Source organism: Pogona vitticeps, chromosome 3 (genome assembly GCF_051106095.1).
Source record: "Pogona vitticeps strain Pit_001003342236 chromosome 3, PviZW2.1, whole genome shotgun sequence".
In the NCBI taxonomy this organism is placed as follows: Eukaryota; Metazoa; Chordata; class Lepidosauria; order Squamata; family Agamidae; genus Pogona; species Pogona vitticeps.
The window spans coordinates 116,731,752-116,750,544 of record NC_135785.1 but is presented as its reverse complement, the minus strand read 5'-3'; the positions used below and the strand labels follow the sequence as shown (position 1 = coordinate 116,750,544).

Genomic DNA, 18,793 nt, shown 5'->3' with positions numbered 1-18,793 from the left:
GGCCTGTGTGGCTTCTGGGGCAGAGAGGAGGAGTGGGACTGTGTATATGCCCCCTTCCCCACCACCCTTTGAGCAGGTTCAGGGTTATTGCTGAGATAAAATGAGAAGAAAGGCAGTGTTTAAAGAGGGTTGGAATGAGTATTTTTAATATATATAGAATAGATAGATAGATAGATAGATAGATAGATAGATAGATAGATAGATAGATAGATAGATAGATAGATAGATAGATAGATAGATAGATAGATAGATAGATAGACAGACAGACAGACAGACAGACAGACAGACAGACAGAGACAGACAGACAGACAGACAGACAGACAGACAGATATAGATATAGATATAGATATAGATATAGATATAGATATACAGTAGATATAGATATAGATATAGATAGATAGATAATTATATTGAAACCACATTCTATCATTAGAAAAGTCTTTTTCACTATTGATCTACCGTATTTTTCGCTCCATAAGACGCACCTCTCCATAAGTTGCAACAAATTTTTATGAGAAGAAAACAGGGATTAATGTTTTCTTTTCCTAAAAATTTTGTGAGCCTTATGGAGAGGTCCGTCTTATGGAACACACCCTAGCCCCCTCTGGCCCCATGGGGGGGGGGTGGAGGGAGCCCCGCAAGGGTCCTGGAAGGCTCAATCGGACCCTTGGGAGGCTCCTTCGCCACCTTCGCTCCATAAGACGCACAGACTTCCCCCCACACACACTTTTTGGGAGAAAGTGCTTCTTATGGAGCAAAAAATATGTATGTCTTTGAGGAAGATGTATCAAGAAAGCATCAAGGCACAAGACATTCCTAGATGCGTATAGTACATAGAATGGCTAATGCTGTACTGAACTGTGTGCATGATATTTTATGGAAAGTGTAGAGTTGCACTAGACCTTAGAGTAGCCATCTTACTGATGCTGATTAAAAAGAGGGCTCAACTCATGATTCCATTGGGAGAACTCAAATTCTTACAGAGCAATGGCTGATGATATAATTGTTGTAGGCTGAATGCTTCATATGAAGGTCCCTAGAAAGCTTCAGGAGAAGATCCTTCAATGCAATATATACCAGTGAGCTAATATTAGAATGCATTTGGCTATTCAGGAAGAGCCATGGAATGTCACTGTTTATTTGCAAATATCTGGTATGAACATACTGTTTTGTCTGGGCTACACAGGGTAATAATAATGTGATCCAGTAGCTAGTTAGAAATAAGTTTGACTAAGATATAGTCTCAGTTAATTGTCAGACTGTGAATCTAACCATCATACCTTGCTAGTGGAACCCTAAAATGTGTGTATGTGACTGTATGTGTGTGTGTTTGCCCACACAAGCACACAGTTGCTATTTAAAGAACAAGTTTCTAACCTTGATGTTCATGGGAAGATATATATGGAAGTATTGTGTTGGATTTACAAAACAGAAAAAGCAAGGGGGTGGGTGGCATAGCTCAGTGGTTAAGGAATGGAACAGAAAAAACAAGAGCAGTTTTCATGAGCGAGTGAATGAATGAATGTTTGGCAATTAAAAATGGTAATACACCAGAACCATCAGGCATTTACTGAAGTGTATAAGCCAAGAATCAAAAACCTCAGAATGCCAGTGATGATGATGATGGTTATTATTATTATTATTATTATTATTATTATTATTATTATTATTATTATTATTATTATTATTATTATTATTATTATTATTATTATTATTATTATTAAAAATCAGGCACAGTCAATCAAAATTATATAAACATTGATTGGTAGTATATATCAGATACAAGTTTTAACCAAAAACCTAAGTACCTATTCCTAATATTGCCATTTTTGTAGCTATGATAGTGTTATTTCTGAGATTTGCAACTGCTTATAATACTGTGTGAAATTTATTGATATTGTTGCCAAAGCCTTGATGACTATGTGGCCACTAAAATGTATTTCATCCATAAGTGAGATGTTTTGATTGCCAGATCTCTGCATTTTGTTAATTTTTTCAGTTCTTTATTTTCCACTCTGGCATTCCCCGGAATTCCAGTGTTTTATTATTATTTAAGAATCCCAGACACAGTCCATCACAATTATGAAAATATTGACTGACATTATATAACAGATACAAGTTTTAACCAAAAACCTAAGTATCTGTTAAATATCTGCACAGTATGTATGCTGTTCCTAATGTTGCTGTTTTATTATTATTATTATTATTATTATTATTATTATTATTATTATTATTATTATTATTATTATTATTATTATTATTATTATTATTATTATTATTATTGAAACCTGGTTGAAATAAAATAGACCAATAATTATCCTATGACAAACCTAAATACCTGGCCATTAATTTACCTTATTTTTGCAAACACACTTCGCTTAGATAATGTGTTGTTCCACCTTCAACTGACAACTAAGTGGGCATATAATTCATTACAGCTCTAATATCTAATAGTATTAGTGATACCACTTTTTAGAAGGGGAGAAGGACACAGTGAGTTGTAAATAACTCTCTCCTTAGGATAGGGTGGGGAGGAGGTAAAGGCACCTTTACAAATATGAGCATCCTCCCAGGTCCCACAAAGTTTAATAAAAATCACACAACCTGTAGAAACAATTATCTAAGAGGGCTATCATAAAAGCTATGGGGATGCTGTCTTACCACCAGTAATTTAAGTACTAATTGTAAATAACATCCACTGTTGTACAGTTGTAGGTTTGTAGGCTTATCAGTTATGAAAGATACTTCCTTTAGTGAGGCAGAATGCTCGCCCCACCTCTCATGAGCTTAAAACATTAATTTTTTTGTGGTGCCTCTTTCTCTTACATGCTTACAGGCAAAATGCAACCTTATAACACAAATAAACCAAAAGATGAACAAAACTAAATTCATGGAAATTGGGATTGCAGAACCAGATTGCCTAGCTTTCAGTCACAGAATCTTCCACTCTATAATGGAGAACTATTCTTTTTAGCCTTGAGAATCCTCTGATAGGCTGTGAAACACATTTTTGTTATTCACTTTTGGAAAGGACTTGGAGACAGTGTTAGGAAGTCATTTGAGGACCCAGCCTTAGTAGTGACTTGGTCATCAACTCTTTCCAAGAACTCTTTCCATCTCTGGAGAAGTTGAGGGTTGCAGCTTTCTACCTGTTGGCTCATGGGCCTTTCTCCCTTTTCATTTTGTCCAGTTCCCAGTACAGCATCCCCTCCTGTCTCCAGTGCCTCCAATGATCCAGTGGGCTCCTACTCCATTAACGGGATTCTGGGGATTCCTCGGTCGAATGGTGAGAAGAGGAAACGTGATGAAGGTAGGGGGAGGGAGGGGTTCATCCTCCCTTTTTCTTTCCTTTCCTTTTTTCCACTTGTTCTGTCCTCCTCGTGCCCATTCTTTATGCTTCCTTCTGCTACTTCCAAGCTCCCTTTGTGGACTAGGACTTGCAGATATCTTTGCATGTTAGATTAGTTTTAGGTCAGGGAGGGTTTTCCTGATACAGCCCTGCTGGTCTAGAAAGTCTTTAGTGATGGTCTACCTTCTCCAGATGTCTGTATAGCAAAGCAGCCTCTTCTGCTCCTGAAGCAAATTCATCCTTTATTCAATGCTAAGAACTGCAAAATCATTCCTACCTCAATCCTAACATCACTTTATAGTTTGAGCATTGAACTGGGACCAAGCTGATGTGTCCTGACCTTGCAACAAAAGCTGGCAAAAGGGTGATTCTGGAAAAACTTACTTGCCTATAGAGCAGGTAGTCTTCTCCGTCTTCTCCTAGGCCATGTAATTGCATCTGAGACAGAGAAACAAACAAACCTCAGGATCTGTTCTCTAGGGAGAGGATTCAGAGGACAGAAAGCTTAGGGATGTGAAAAATGTAAGACTTTTTTTTTCCCTGAAAAGAACTGTTCGTTTTAAATAAGATGTAATTAAACATGCATCCAAAAAGTGGAAATGGGAAAATACCCATCCTTTTATCAAATTTTGGTCATTGAATGGATACGTCAAAATATAACATCCACATAATCTTGAAATAACAGCGGTATAAGAATGAGTTTTCATTCTATTGGAGTAGCATTTTTGAAGTGGGGCTTTGAGTGGGGGAGGGAGAGGTGTTCTTTGAGAATGCGGGTCTTCCCACACTTGTATGCTATAGGATCCTATGGTGCTTTTCACATATTTGGCTACAATACAGACCAAATTAACTCTGCCCAACTATTTATGAGAAAGTACAACAGCAGCAATTCAGAGGTGTGTGGCAGAGAATTATAGGGATGAGAAGCACAAGATATTTGCCCTTTCTGTTTCCCTCACAATTCCATCATATCTGAAGCATTTCAGAAAGGAACATTAATATAACAGGCTGAAAATTATCTCTTTGGTGGGGGGAAGGACTAGTTGTCAAAAGTTGATTCTACTCTTACTGTTTTCTCCAGAATTAACATGGCTTTTTAACTCAGTTATTATGGGAACAAATATTGTGTAGTTATAGTGGCAACAGTAAAAAAAAAGAAAAAGCCAGTGAGTGGACACCTGCTTTGACTGCAAAGATGAAAATGAAATTAAAGGCCTTACTGGCAGACAATACGAAATTATTAATTAAAAGGATAGTTCAACAGTGTTATATCCAGAATAAACTGGAAGAAATAGATCAAATGGCCAATGCCTGAGAAACAAAAATTACTTCAAATGAAGGCAGGAAAGATTTTGTTTTTGCAGTCCTAAGTATAGAAAGGACAAACAGCATCCAGTGAAAATATTGTTATTGCTGAGTAAACAGATTTAGAATCTTGACTGTTAGTTGACACCTGCATTGCAAGATAGTTACATAAAATGTTGTGTTGATGCACCATTTTAATTTTTCTCCAATTGATTGTGAAGGAGCAGTGCCTCAGCAGCATTAGAATATTTTAATTTAGAAAGGATTGGCTAATGAGATGGCAAGAAGTTGGGGGGGGGGGACTCCTGAAGGGGTCCCTACTCTACTCTGACTATACTGTATCTCTCTCACTCTGCCTCTTTGCATTTTCTGTCAGTGGCTAAAATCTCTGCAAGGGAAACTAGAAATGCATGTGACTGCTTCACTATGTGGAGGCCAGTGGGCCAAAGAGAAATGGTTCCCATTCTTTAATAATACTGTTATTTAAAATAGATGATTTGGACTCAGGAGATAGACAGCTTCGGAAGTAGGTAGTATTTGAATAGGTCTCAGTTGTCTAGTAGTTGGTCTTGCCTCACTTCTGCGGAATGGAATATCAAAAACAGATTTCTAGTCCAGGTCCTGTAAGCTGAGTAAGAGCAAGAACTACTGTCGTTGGTTTCAAAAGGGGAAGTAAAGCATAGTTCAGATTTTTAGTCAGCTAAAATTTCTTCTCACCTTTTGGACAAAACAGAAAAGAAAAGAAAAGAAAAAAGAAACGGGAAACTCATTTATAAGATAATTGTGAGCCACGTGCAATGCAATACTATGCATGTTTATTCAGAAGTAAGTCTCACCATGTTAGACTTGATGTTCTCCCTGGTAAACATATTCAAGATTGTTGCCTTGATACATTCTAAATAATACGTGTTAAAAAGTTATTGGCTTATACAGTAATGTTGTCTTCAATAATCCACATACCACACAGGCAGAGGGTATCCTTCAGAGACACGCAGGACAACACTTCCCCCACAGAAAAGTTCTGTTCCTCATAGGGTCTGAACCTTCTAGAAAATTATTCAAGAAACACTCAGCCCAACTCAAACATTATAACAGTCCTACCCACTTCACATATAGTTATGTAGGCTATTCCTCCAAGGTCAAGTCACATTGCAGATTCCACCTGATGCTTGGCAAATGTGGGAGACAGCAAGTTATCTAGTCCTGTAGGAAGTATTGCTATCTCAAACTTCCTTTTCATGGCCAGCTTCTGGTTTTTGTTTTTCACAGTGCTAAAAATGAATTTATTCTCTGATCTTTACCTTCTGAAGTTTCAGTTAGACAAGGACATAAGAGGTTTCTATCATCCTCCTAATCAAAAACCTTCTCATGTCCTTGTGTGATCTCAGAAGGATTGGGGTCTGTAAAAAAGAACAGGAATTACATGCAACCCACAAGCCACTTGTTTCCAACCCCTGCAGAAGTTTGGACACAGTTGTTCATAGTGGGCAACCCTAATTCTGGTGGAGTACAGTGGGGTCTTGACTTGAGAACTTAATTCGTATTGGAAGGCGGTTCTCAAGTCAAAAAGTCTGTAAGTCAAGTCTCCATTGACCTACAGTGCATTGAAAACCGATTAATCCCGTAACAGGCCGTTTTTGTTCCATTTTGGTTTTTTTCTGATCTGTAAGTCAACTCTCAGTCTGCAAGTCAAACCTAAATTTTGCGGCCAGAGAAGTCTGTAACTCAAAAAGTCTGTAAGTCAAGCTGTCTGTAAGTCAAGGGTCCACTGTAGTGCTGTACAAAGGCCTACTCTGGATAGGGTCACTTGCTCACGCAAAATGATATGTTTCGGGAGCAATGCTGGAATAGGGCTTCCGCCTGGATAACCAGGATAGGCCTCTGGCCAGGAGTAAATTTCATCAGCTTTGTCTGAGGCACCAGCTGCTCTGTTTCTCAGAAAAGAAATCTAAGCATTGCAATGTACAGTAACCTCTCATCTTACCTGACAATACTTACTATCTTAAGCACTGCCTTTCACTGCAATTCTATGTTTACTCGTGTTTACTAATGGCAATTAAATCTGACAATAAAATACAATGAAAGTACAAAACAGTAAAATAAAAAAAGATTAATAATGCAAATACTGTATAGCAATTAATATAACTCACGAACTTAATACCCACCAGAACAAAACCCGGAAACAAAATGGGCAATCAATACCAATGTATTCTCGAAGGCTTTCACGGCCGGGATCTGATGGTTGTTGTGGGTTTTTCAGGCTCTTTGGTCGTGTTCTGAAGGTTGTTCTTCCTAACGTTTTGCCAGTCTCTGTGGCCGACATCTTCAGAGGACTGGAGTAGGCATCTTCAGAGGACAGAAGTAGGAACTCTGTCCATGCTCAGAGCATGGACAGAGTTCCTACTCCAGTCCTCTGAAGATGCCGGCCACAGAGACTGGCGAAACGTCAGGAAGAACAACCTTCAGAACATGGCCAAAGAGCCCGAAAAACCCACAACAACAATCAATATCAACTTTGCAGAACAGGTGTAGTCTAATTGTGCAAGTGAGCATGCACCAACTCTTATACTGCTCTATTCTGGACTAGCTGCTACTTACAAATACACTCAATATCTAATGCTGAGTTTATGACAGCAGTAGTTCCCATTCTTGGGTAATTTAAGAACTTCTTGGATTGCAATTCTCCAGAACTTTCACCACTAGCTGTGCTGCCCAGGGTTTCTGGGAGCTGCAGTCCAAGACCACCTGGTTTACTCGAGGTCAGGAATCATTGTATTATGCTTATCCAGTCCAGTGTAACTGAGGCATATACGAGCATCACCACTGCTGAGTTTGATGTTGGTAGGGGTGAGTGCAGAATATGTCTCCCATCCCCACATTTCTAGCTGACCTGGATGGATGGCTTTGCTTCTGCGTCTCAGGCTGCTGCTCTATTCTTCCATGAGATTAGGTGGATGTAGTTTGGTGATCACTTGGCAGCGGTACATTACATTGAGTGATTTCACCAGTGTGGCACAGCCCAAAGCTGGCACAGTATAAAAAGGCGGACACGTACGCTGCTGTTCTCACCAGCAGACAGTATTTTTCCTTCTCCTTTCTATAAGGCCTGGGCATCTTTTTAAAATTTTATCTCTTGCAAGTGCCCATAATGGAAAGTTGCAGGCATTTTTCAGAGTATCTCAAAAAAAATGCTGGCTAGTGGCCCTGGGGGCTTAGATTTAAACATGGAATCACCTGGCAAAATCCAGAGACCTGGAAAGGCTATTTACAGGGAAATCTAGAGAGACTGACAGAGACATCTGTCATTCATCAGCATTCTAAATTCTTGCTTGTCTCATTCTTGTTTGAGAAAATGAGAAATTGCAGGTTTTTTTCTTCCTCATCTGTGGTGAGGAAGATATTTCTTTTGGATTTGATTCATATTTTCATATTTGCATAAAAGTTTTGCACAAATTGTACCAGGCATGCAGATTGCCAGAAACTGTAGCTAAACTGTAATAGTTGCTACCTTGTTGCATTGACTTTTTAAAATCACGAGGAATGGATGGATCATTTGCATATTTTCAGTCAATCAACCAGTCATGCACTTGATATGTGTGTGTGTGCATGTGTGTTAAGATGAACATACTTTTCTTGTACAGAAGTAAAGATGAATATATCTATTAGTTTTGCTTTTTAGCAGTTCTTTATTTAAAAAAAGTTTGCATGAAAATTCAAACATGTTCCGTGTGTATTTCTCTTAGTACAAGAATTTTTGTACGCAATTTTGCCTACACATAATTGTACATATTCTTGCATGCAATTCTTTCAAAATAACCCATTTTTCAATAGTATGAATATTTCTATGTACAATTTTCCTAAATATAGATGCATTTTAATGCCATTTTCCTGGGGAAAATCATAGTGCAAAATTCAAAGGACTCCAACTTTGAAAGCATAACTAAGCTTTTGTACATTAGCCTTAAAATGCTGCAGAGTTTTTAATTTCTGGTTAAAATTCCCTTTTTACTACACAGGAGAGAGAGAGAAAGAGAAAGAGAAACAGAGCAGAGTAGCTTCAAGTTCCCCAGATAGTCCACTCCTTTCTCACAACTGGCAGTTACATTCTCCATAAATCACTCTGAAACATTTGTAGGAGAAAGAATAAAAATGGTTAATTACTTACAGTTGTAAATAGATCAACAGCAAACAACAACTGACTTCCAACAAAGAGAGGGAAAGGAACACTCAACAGAGAGGCTGGGCTCTCTTTAAATTCAGAGGCGGGAAGAAACAGCTGGTTAGTGCTGGATAGATTGACAGTCACCCCAGCCCAGAAAGGTCCTTCTCAGTCACAGAAACCACAGACAGGATGTGAGGCTGTAAAAACTCCCAATAAAAGACACATCCTAGCTCATATTTTGTGGAAACTGCCAGGAAAGAGCCAGAGATTAGCTAAAGGAAATCTCAGCAGAGTGGAGGTGATCCCCTTCCATTGCTAGGACTCTCTGACATGCTGGGCAAGGAAGGGTACATGGGACAAGAAGTAGCACAATAACCCACCACTGATAAAAGAAAGAGCTGATAGGCTTGTAAAACAAAGCAATGACTTGAAGAGCCTCTGACAGCCTTAATTCATCATAGCGCAGGCTTCCTTTTTTCCCTTTCATGTTCCCATTATATTTGTTTGTAAAAGTGGAAATCAATTTTGAAGGTAATTTTCTGGAAAGAATGAAAGGGAGGTAGGAGGGCTAGATAAGGCAGAGATGGGGAAAGAGGGAAAAAATTTAGGCCAGGCACAGCTCAGGGGCAGCTCTTGGCAAGGTGAAAGAAAATTGCATATTCAATCTCTATCCATGAATCTCCTTCACCACTGCCCGCCTTCTGCTCAGAAACAATGAAGGCTTCCTCCCCTTTGCAAGGCGTGCAAAAAAGGCCAGGATATCAGCACTCACTTTAAATTCAGGGTCATTAATTCACCTGATTACTGGAGGAGGAGAGAAGACTGCATGCAGTAGCACTTCCTTTGACAGAGAACCTTCTCTTTTCTCTCTCCAAAGATACTGGTCAGTAGTGGTTAGGTGTGAGAAGGAAGGAAAGAAGAGGGGAGGGATCACTAGAACAATATGTTTTTCTCATCAGACATGTTTAAAATGGGCAAGTGAACAGAGTCATCCAGGTTATATGAGGGAGGGGAAACAGAAAGCAGCCATCAATGCATTCTCTGTTGTGCTGTTGCTGCAAATTAAAAGTAGCATGTTTTGCCCTGCATGATTCTCTCTGGAGAAGCCAAATGTATATCTGTGTGTATGTTGGGGCGGGGGAAGATGGGGGGGGGATTTATCATTTCTTCCTCGGAAGCCCAGGCGCAGTATCACCATGTGAGATGACATTTGAATTTACAATTCCGCTGAGAAAAGCCATTAATTCACAAATTAACATTTCCCCCCCCCCTTTCTCTCTCTCTCTCTCTCCCTCTCACATGGATGTGCAAAGCAATTGAAAAAGACAAAGGAAATAGCCTTAAGGAAGAGACTTTACTACTAGTCTGTCTGGGTGGAGATTGCTACCCCTGCTTCCAGATAGATAAACCAATTACCTGAGCGACACTGCTCATGGCAGCCTGCTATTACCTCCTTTTGTAGAGCTGCTCAGGCCACCACTGGATTAAGCTTTATGTATCTCATTAATGTAAGCCAGCAAGACTCTGGGAGCCAGACATGCTCCTATATCCAGCATGTTTTTTGAAGAACAGGAGGGAGGGAAGGAGGGAAGTAAAGTAGTAGGGCTGAAGAGAGCTGTCCTTGTGCTGTTGCAGAGTTTCATGTGTTCCCGGCGGCCTCGTCTGTGCTTATGCCAATGGTCGGGGAGACTGGTGGGATGCAGGCCTCTCAGAGCCTGTGGATATGACCATCTGTATCTAAAATTGTGGACGAATTAGAAACCCAGAGTTTCTCTAGAGATGGAGTGACCTGGTCCCATATTTTTGTAAAGTAAACAGTCTGTTTGCCTCGGCAGCCAGCAGTATAGGGCGGGTGGCAGAAACAAGGAGTGACCCAGATTTGTGTCGCTTTGTATTTCTGTGTGAAAGATTTTTTGGGTAAGCATTCATCCCCCATATTTGCTGCTATGGTCTGCTGAGCAAGCTGCACACCTTACCTGTGTAGGTCAGACTTGCAAGAATTTCACACCTGACCTAATCTCCAGCAGCACATATACCTGCATCTGCCCTGCTTCACATTCCTGAAAGAAAGCAGCAGAGCAGCCGATGGATAACCCTGCCAGGGCAAGCGCAGGAATATTGATGGGTGGAGCTCGGTCTCAAAACCACTGTGAGAAGTTGTCATAAGCACTGCTGTGGTGGAGCTAGGGCTGGCAGTGTTGAAGCCCTGGGACTTTCTGGATGGTAGGGACTATGAGATCATCCACCCACCCACCCCCTCAGGCTTCCTTCATCTCTTTAAAGTTGTATTCAGACCTCTCAGTAGCTAGGAGAGAGGTTTATTTCCCCATGAACAAGATATTGTTGCAAATTATCCCTGTTGCAATGCAAAGTATTTAAGAGTGGTTTGGTCTTGAATGGGCAATTAGCTGTGCAAAATATCTGCTCCTCATTTGTTGATATGGACCAATTCATTGGCCTGCACTTCTGAACTCTCCTGAAGATGGGCAACTGTCATGGCATGCATCTGTACTTCCAGATTTGCCACTACACCACTGCACAATCCTTTCCCTGCTCTGTATGGGTGTACAGAACTTTGTGTTGGCCTTGTATAACTAGGTAGAATGATAATGGTGTAAATGTTTCTTCCCATCCTGCAGTACCTACTTACTAGATGCTGCAGTCCTTTGTTGTGTTCTTTGACAAACCTGATTTTGCTGTCAAGAGACCAAGTACTGCTACCTGTTTCTTTTCAATCAAGATTAGACATAGCTCTTGGGGATGGTAAGATCACATGTGGAAATTCTGTGCTGTCTTGTATTTGAGGCTGTTTTATTCAGAATTTGGCATTACTTGTTTCTCAGCTTCTCCAAATTTCTTTAAAAAACAACGCAGATACTGTTCTGCGTGTATAAAGACAGTCAGTTTATAGGCAAATGCCTGCTTCCTATGTTTTCTCACATATACCAAACATCACAGAATACTGTATACATAGATGAAAAGTGTTTTCTGGGAATGGCACTTCATACATTCAATTCAACATAAAAGTAACAAATAAAAACCTTTTGGGCATTCTGTCTGTGCAGTTCATGGTGGAAGTTTACTGAAATAAATGCAAGTATCATCTCCTTTAGAGACATGTGGGCTATCGCCTGTCTTTTTCCTTTGCACACAGTAGCAAAGCACCCTATTACACTAGGAGGTTTCCTTTCCTTACAACTTTTACACCTCAGTTATGGACTGTTCATTTGATGAATATCTGTCTACACATTATACCAGTGGTGGTGAACCCTTTTGGGCTTGTGTGCCCAAACTGGGGGGAAAAAAGCACAAAACAGGGCAGTGTGTGCAGCAAAAGGCAGACCCGGACCCAGAAGTTCAGAACCGGAAGTGGCGGTGGAAGGGGGAATCACAGTGGCAGGCCTGGAGGACCCAGAACCAGAAGTGGTGGAGGAAGGGGGAACTGCAGCAGGGAGGAGCCTCAAGCCCCCTCTGCTGCCAGCACCAGTTGCTCTGGATCCACCTGCCAAAGCACCAGCACCGGCTGCAGCTGCCTCTTGAGGTTTGGCTGCGCTGGGAGTAGCGATTTGACGACCTGTGGCTTGTTTGCCAGCAGAAAGGGCTCCACATGCCAGCTATGGCATGCGTGCCATAGGTTCGCCATCGCTGCATTATACTGATGGACAGTTAACATCATACATATGTCCATGAGGACCGAGATCATATCTGCTGTGCGGACTCTTCCTCCTTCTATATTTAGAAGTAGTATTGAGGCAAAATACAAACTCTATGTGCCCAGGGATTTGTGGGTTAGCAGTTATATAAATTTAATTGGTTCAATGGGACTTCACTAATTGCAACTGACTACTGGATTTCAGCCACTGCATGAATACACACCTCTCCTCTGGGCATGTATGTGTGTTTTTCTTTTGCGGGGGGGGGGGAGCTGTACCTTGTGAGCAAAATACTTTTTTGTTCTTTATGGGTGTGATTATACAGCACAGTTCCCTCACTTCAGACCACCTTCCCCTTTGGGTTGGGTGGGTGGAATCTTGTCCTGCACTTCATCCAAGACTCACCCTTTCACTTGTCTGCCTGTCTGCTTAGGAGGGCTTAGGGACTGCTTGGATCTCTGCACTCCAATCTCTGTGTCCGCGTTTAGGGTGTTAACTAAAACCCAGAGGAGGAGTCATTCTACAATTCACTCATCAGGCTGCCTGGGAAACATTGCTTCTTTCCTTCTCCCCTGTGTGTGTGTGTGTGTGTGTGTGTGTGTGTGCGCGCGTGCGTGCATGCGCACGCATGTGCATGTCTGTGTGTGCATGTCTCCGTCTGCATGTGCATACAGTGGACCCTTGACTTACAGACGGCTTGACTTACAGACTTTTTGAGTTACAGACTTCTCTGGCCGCAAAATTTAGGTTTGACTTGCAGCCTGAGAATTGACTTACAGACCAGAAAAAAACCAAAATGGAACAAAAACGGCCTGTTACGGGATTAATCGGTTTTCAATGCACTGTAGGTCAATGGAGACTTGACTTACAGACTTTTTGACTTGAGAACCACCTTCCAATACGGATTAAGTTCTGAAGTCAAGACCCCACTGTATGCATGAATGTGTGTGCATGTGTTAAGAGTATTATATTGCTGTGCTATGGAGAATGGACAGGGTGTGGGAGAAGTGTACAGGGGGGCCCAGTAGGAAAGTTGTGGCAGCTGCCGTTGCCTCCGTATTTCACTAGCCAAGCAAGAAGAAGTTGGGTGCTGATCTCTGGATAGTAGCTTTTCCCTCTCCCCCATGGATTCCTGCCCCCACCCCAGTTGTGGCCAAGTCATAATCTGCAGCATGTGAATATTTGTGCACACATGCTAAAAAAAGAAAGTGGATGGGGGAAATACGTCTCGTGGAGGGACCCTACACTGCTGAAAATATATGAAATCTATAACAGCTTCTGGGCACTATGGTGTCAGCATTAGGAAGTGGTATGAAGGCAGCAGTAAGTGTCACAGACAAAGGGGAAAGAAGAAAGGTAAACTCAGACCAAAATCATGTTGTATAATACAAGGGAGATGATATCACCACAGCAGTAGATTAGCAGTAACTGTTGATTAGAGACCCCAGTGCAGTCTTTCATTGTGTGTTTGTTGGATGGCCACATGCACGACCTGGAATCCAAGCAGGAACTTTTTAATTAGTCATAACTAGAAAGTCCTTACCTAGATTCTGGATCATGTGCAAAGCCACCTGATTTACATGCAGCAAGGATTCACATATGGAATTGTAGTGGGGACTCTTAATTAGCAGTGATCTACCTCTATGGTACTGTAATTTGCCCTTTGTCAGTATAAGTTAAGCAAGAGAATGTTGGTCCCTGAGTAAAAGAAAGGCTGGAGTTAAAAGTGTATTCTTGGTCTAGAAAAAGCCAAAGGCCACTGTTGCTACATAATATCTGGAAGTTATACAAGATAAGGTCTTCACAAGCTCGAGTGAAGATAAAAATTGAAAAGATATGGCATGGGACAGAAGTGTAGTCACTTCTAGGAGTGAAAAATGCAAGATCAGGTGCCAATTCCAGGCTGCCCTGATAGGTCAGTGTCTCTGTCTTTAACACCCATACAGTCCCTCGCACGGACACTAGCACGGACGCACGGATGCATGTGTGTACGCATGTGCATGCGCATGCACACACACACACACACACACACGCCACAGAGCACCCCGCTCTCCTCTACAGAAAACCTCTGCCCTCAAGAGTTTTCTGGACAGATTAGTGTGTGGCATGAACAGCCTCTTGTTACTGCTGTTACTCTGGAGCACAGAGCAATCAGTGGAGGAATCGGCAGACAGCATCAGTAATTCAAACCAACCTGACCGTTCAGTGAACCCAAACCTGCTGACCTTGACAGCACTAGGCAGCCGGAGGCTCAGAAATCCTGGCCTTTACGAAGGTAGAGAAGATGCCTTGTGGGTGTCTGCTGCAGTGGCAGGGCAGCCACTATGGAACCCAGCAGTAATCTCCCAGTTTGGTCTTTGAGAGCCTTTTATCCACCGCCATAACCATGAGACAGCATTCAGTGTTAATTAGTGCCCCAAAGAGCTAATCAGTCCAGTAGCTGGTGGGCAGGTGGGCACTGTGTACTTTAAAAACCACCAATGGTACTCTTGATGAGCAAGGTTTTTTTCCCCCCAGACCAAAGAATTTTGAAGGCCAGGCAGTTGCTGGGGTGGGCTGTGTGGAGGCATGGTTCAGTTTCCTGCTTATAGCATCAAATCTGTTGGCCACTTATTTATTTATTTATTTATTTATTTATTTATTTATTTATTTATTTATTTATTTATTTGATTGATTGATTGATTGATTGATTGATTGATTGATTGATTGATTGATTGATTGATTGATTGATTGATTGATTGATTAATTAATTAATTAATTAATTAATTAATTAATTAATTAATTAATATGCCGCCCACACTACCCAGAGGTCTCTGGGCGGCTTACAACAATTAAAATTCAATACAGTAAAAGATAAAATAATTAAAATACAATTAAAATACAATTAAAATTGCCATTGGACCCACAGCTAATATTATTTCAATTAAAAGCCTTCTGGAACAGGAAGGTTTTGACCTGGCACCGAAATGTCATCAGCGTCGGCGCCAGACAAATCTCAGTCGGGAGGGCATTCCATAGTCTGGGGGCAGCTGCCGAAAAGGCCCTTTGTCTACAAGCCGTCCCTCTTACTTCCTTAAGGGAATCCATATCATCTAGAAAAGATCTCACTTAGTTTTTAGCTCAGTAGGAAGAATGGGCACTGTAGCAGTGTTGGCTAATGGTCTGTGGGAGGGGCTCACATCGCCCTTTCAGTGTGCCCTCTCCCTGTTCTGGTCACGAACTACCTATGCCATGTGGGGACAAGGAAGATAAGAAAAAGTGCTTGCCGTATGGGTGAGCAGGTAGCACCACAATGATTTTCACAAATATGCAAATTTCTATTTTACCGTTTACATTTTGAATACAAAATTTCCATTCCACAGATTCTGAATGTTAAACATGTACTCCTAAAGTGAGAGTTTGAAAAAAAGTTACTTTTTGGAACTACAGTTTCCCAGAATCCTCTGCTCAGCATGGCAATGTGAGAGTCTAGGGGTTTTAATTAAAAACAGACAAGCACCACATTGTTTTCTACATTCTGTCCCAAATTCAGAAACTTGTCTGCTTTCATCATGTTGACAAAAATAGCAACAATTGCTTTAGTACCAATATATTTTATTTAGCATAAGCTTTCCACAAGAAGGGAATGGTAAAGCACTATCTAGAAAACCCTTAAAAAAGGGTTTCCATATATCAGAATTGACTGGACGGGACATGATGATGATTCATGGACTGTAGCACATTTCTGTATGTGTATCATACCTCTGAAGTGGGCTACAATTCACACAAGCTTATGCCAAATAAAACTTGTTGACTGAAATCCAGTTGCACAGTTACACTAGCAGTGTAACATTTGGAAATGAATTGCTGTAAACTGAGAAACCTCTGTAGACATCTGTTGCATGCTGAGTCACACAATTGATTAAAATAGTTAAAATTGTCAAAAAAATTTAAAAAGGAGGAGGTCACATAATGCCTGCAGAAATTTCTTAACATATAGCAATATGTATCAAAAATTACACTGTTTGAGGAACTGTACAACTGGATTCTAGGTCTTTATGGATTTTTACAAGAGTCTGCTTTTTTTGTTTGTTTTTGTTTGTGTTTTTTTTTGTGCAACAAGCTAACATGAACCTGCCTGGGAAATTTTGTTGACTGCTCATGATCATTTTGATCTTGGACAAACAAAGCTCCTGAGAATATCCCATGTCAAACACCATCATGTGTCAATTTTGAAATACTGTCAGAGGTCAGAAAACTGTGTAATTACTGTTACATATCTAATACCAAAATAAAATAGCATTGGATGCTAAAAACAGGTATGAAATACTCATGTACCATTCATGAATTATTTAAGCATTCAAAGAATAATTACAGAATATTCCTCATCAAAATTTGGGGAAAACTTTTACGTTCCAATTCATTTTAGTTCTATTGGCAAGTAACGTAGCAACTGAAAAGGAACCAATTTTGATCTTGTAATAGATTTTGCTGAAAAGTTGTCACACAACTTTCAAAGACAGCATAGGCACATTTTTTTTCCTCTGGGGAGAACTCCACAGCAGGTCAGAAGCTGCTCTGAGCCATTTTTTTCAAACTAAAAATGGAAAATATCAACTGGATATTAGGATATGCAAACCATATTTCCCCAAGAAGTAGGCTGTGGAATCCAATCATCATGGAGTTAACATCTTCTGTTCATTAATTCCTTCATATGGTAGGGCAGGGGTGGGCAAAGTGTGGTCCATGGGCCACAACACAGAGGTGCACAGATTTGTGGTTTTGGATTACAACTTCCAGAATTCTAAAAGTTGCCTGGGAAATTCCAGGAAATGTAATCGAAATCCTCAAATCTGTGAAACTTTACACCATATTTTAGTTGTCAGGGCCTCAAAAGCAGCACCCTTGGCACCCATTGGTTCCCAACCTCCCAATTGTTATTTCTGGAAAAAAAATTACTGAAAAATAAAATACACCATGTCTATCTAATACTAATTGCAGCTGTTTTCCAGTTACCAAATATTGCTGAAAATTAACAATGAGATATAAACAATTAAAGGGACATGGTGGCACTGTCGGTTAAACCGCAGAAGCCTCTGTGCTGCAAGGTCAGAAGACCAGCAGTCGTAAGATCGAATCCACGTGACGGAGTGAGCTCCCATCGCTTGTCCCAGCTCCTGCCCACCTAGCAGTTTGAAAGCATGTAAAAATGTGAGTGGATAAATAGGTTACCACCTCGGTGGGAAGGTAACGGTGTTCCATGTCTAGTCGCGCTGGCCACGTGACAATGGAAACTGTCTTCAGACAAACGCTGGCTCTATGGCTTGGAAACAGGGATGAGCACCACCCCCTAGACTCAGACACGACTGGACTAAATGTCAAGGGGAACCTTTACCTTTACCTATAAACAACTGAAATAAAATTCTGATAGCTAACATTCATGTATATTTGAGGAAACAGAGCTAATCTATACAATATTCAGCATCCCAATTGATAAATTTGGAAAATGTCTTATTCCTGATTTAATGTGCAGAGAAAGAAACACCGTGGCTTTTTTCATTAACTTTGTAAAGTTTAATTACATATTCATGCAGTCCCTCCTGTTTCAGATCTGTTCTAATTGAAAAATGTAATCAAGAGATATTTATGTGAATTAGCCCTGAAGTGCTTTTGCCTTCAGCAAAGAATTAGGATTCTGGTTTGATTGTGAATATTAATCTGCTTGAGCTGGACTTAAAAGACTGTTCCTTTAAACCTTTTTAATAATATTAGATCTTAGAATTTCAGAGCTGGAAGGAACCCTATGGATCATAGTGTCCAGCCTCTGTCAAGGAGAAACAAAGGGGAATTGAACTCCCAACCTCTGACTCCATAGCCATATGTCTGGATCACTGAACTATTTTTTTCTTCTAGACTAAAGTACTGAGAACAGACAAAAATTTCTTAGTTTTAAGGGAAAAGCTAATAGCCACCCATTTGGTTTTTTTTTTTTTTAAATGAGGCAGTGTGAATAGTTTTGCTTTTGCTGATAATGGAGAAATTGGGGACAAGCTTAACTTATTTCCAGGCTAAAGCTGAACTCACCATCTACCCCATCTACTCCATCTCTCTTCTCTCCCACTCATCCGAATGACAGGATTTCATTTAATGCCTCAGTCACCCAAGAAGGAACAAGAGCTTGTTCCACCGGTATAGTTTTTTCACAGAGTGTGGCTTCCAAATTGATTCATAGGATCGAATGCACATACCACCTATTTTGGTACATGTGATGCATCCTATTTAAAATAGTAACTTATTTGGTGCTCCTGAATCAGTGAAACTCCAGAATGACCCAGTTCACAAGAC

At 40.6% G+C, this 18,793-nt stretch overlaps 1 protein-coding gene across 11 annotated transcripts in view; it reads left to right on the top strand.

Moving 5' to 3' along the window:
- The window catches only part of PAX2 (paired box 2), a 160,033-nt gene that overhangs the window by 69,068 nt on the left and 72,172 nt on the right, over window positions 1-18,793 (top strand). For 8 of the 11 annotated variants that reach the window (XM_072994931.2, XM_072994927.2, XM_072994925.2 and 5 more), the window contains one exon: window positions 3,191-3,310. The exons of the other annotated variants lie outside the window; for them this stretch is intronic. In XM_072994931.2, coding sequence (XP_072851032.1) covers window positions 3,191-3,310 — 120 coding nt within the window. The remainder of the gene's footprint in view (window positions 1-3,190; window positions 3,311-18,793) is intronic. 11 annotated transcript variants of the gene reach the window in all.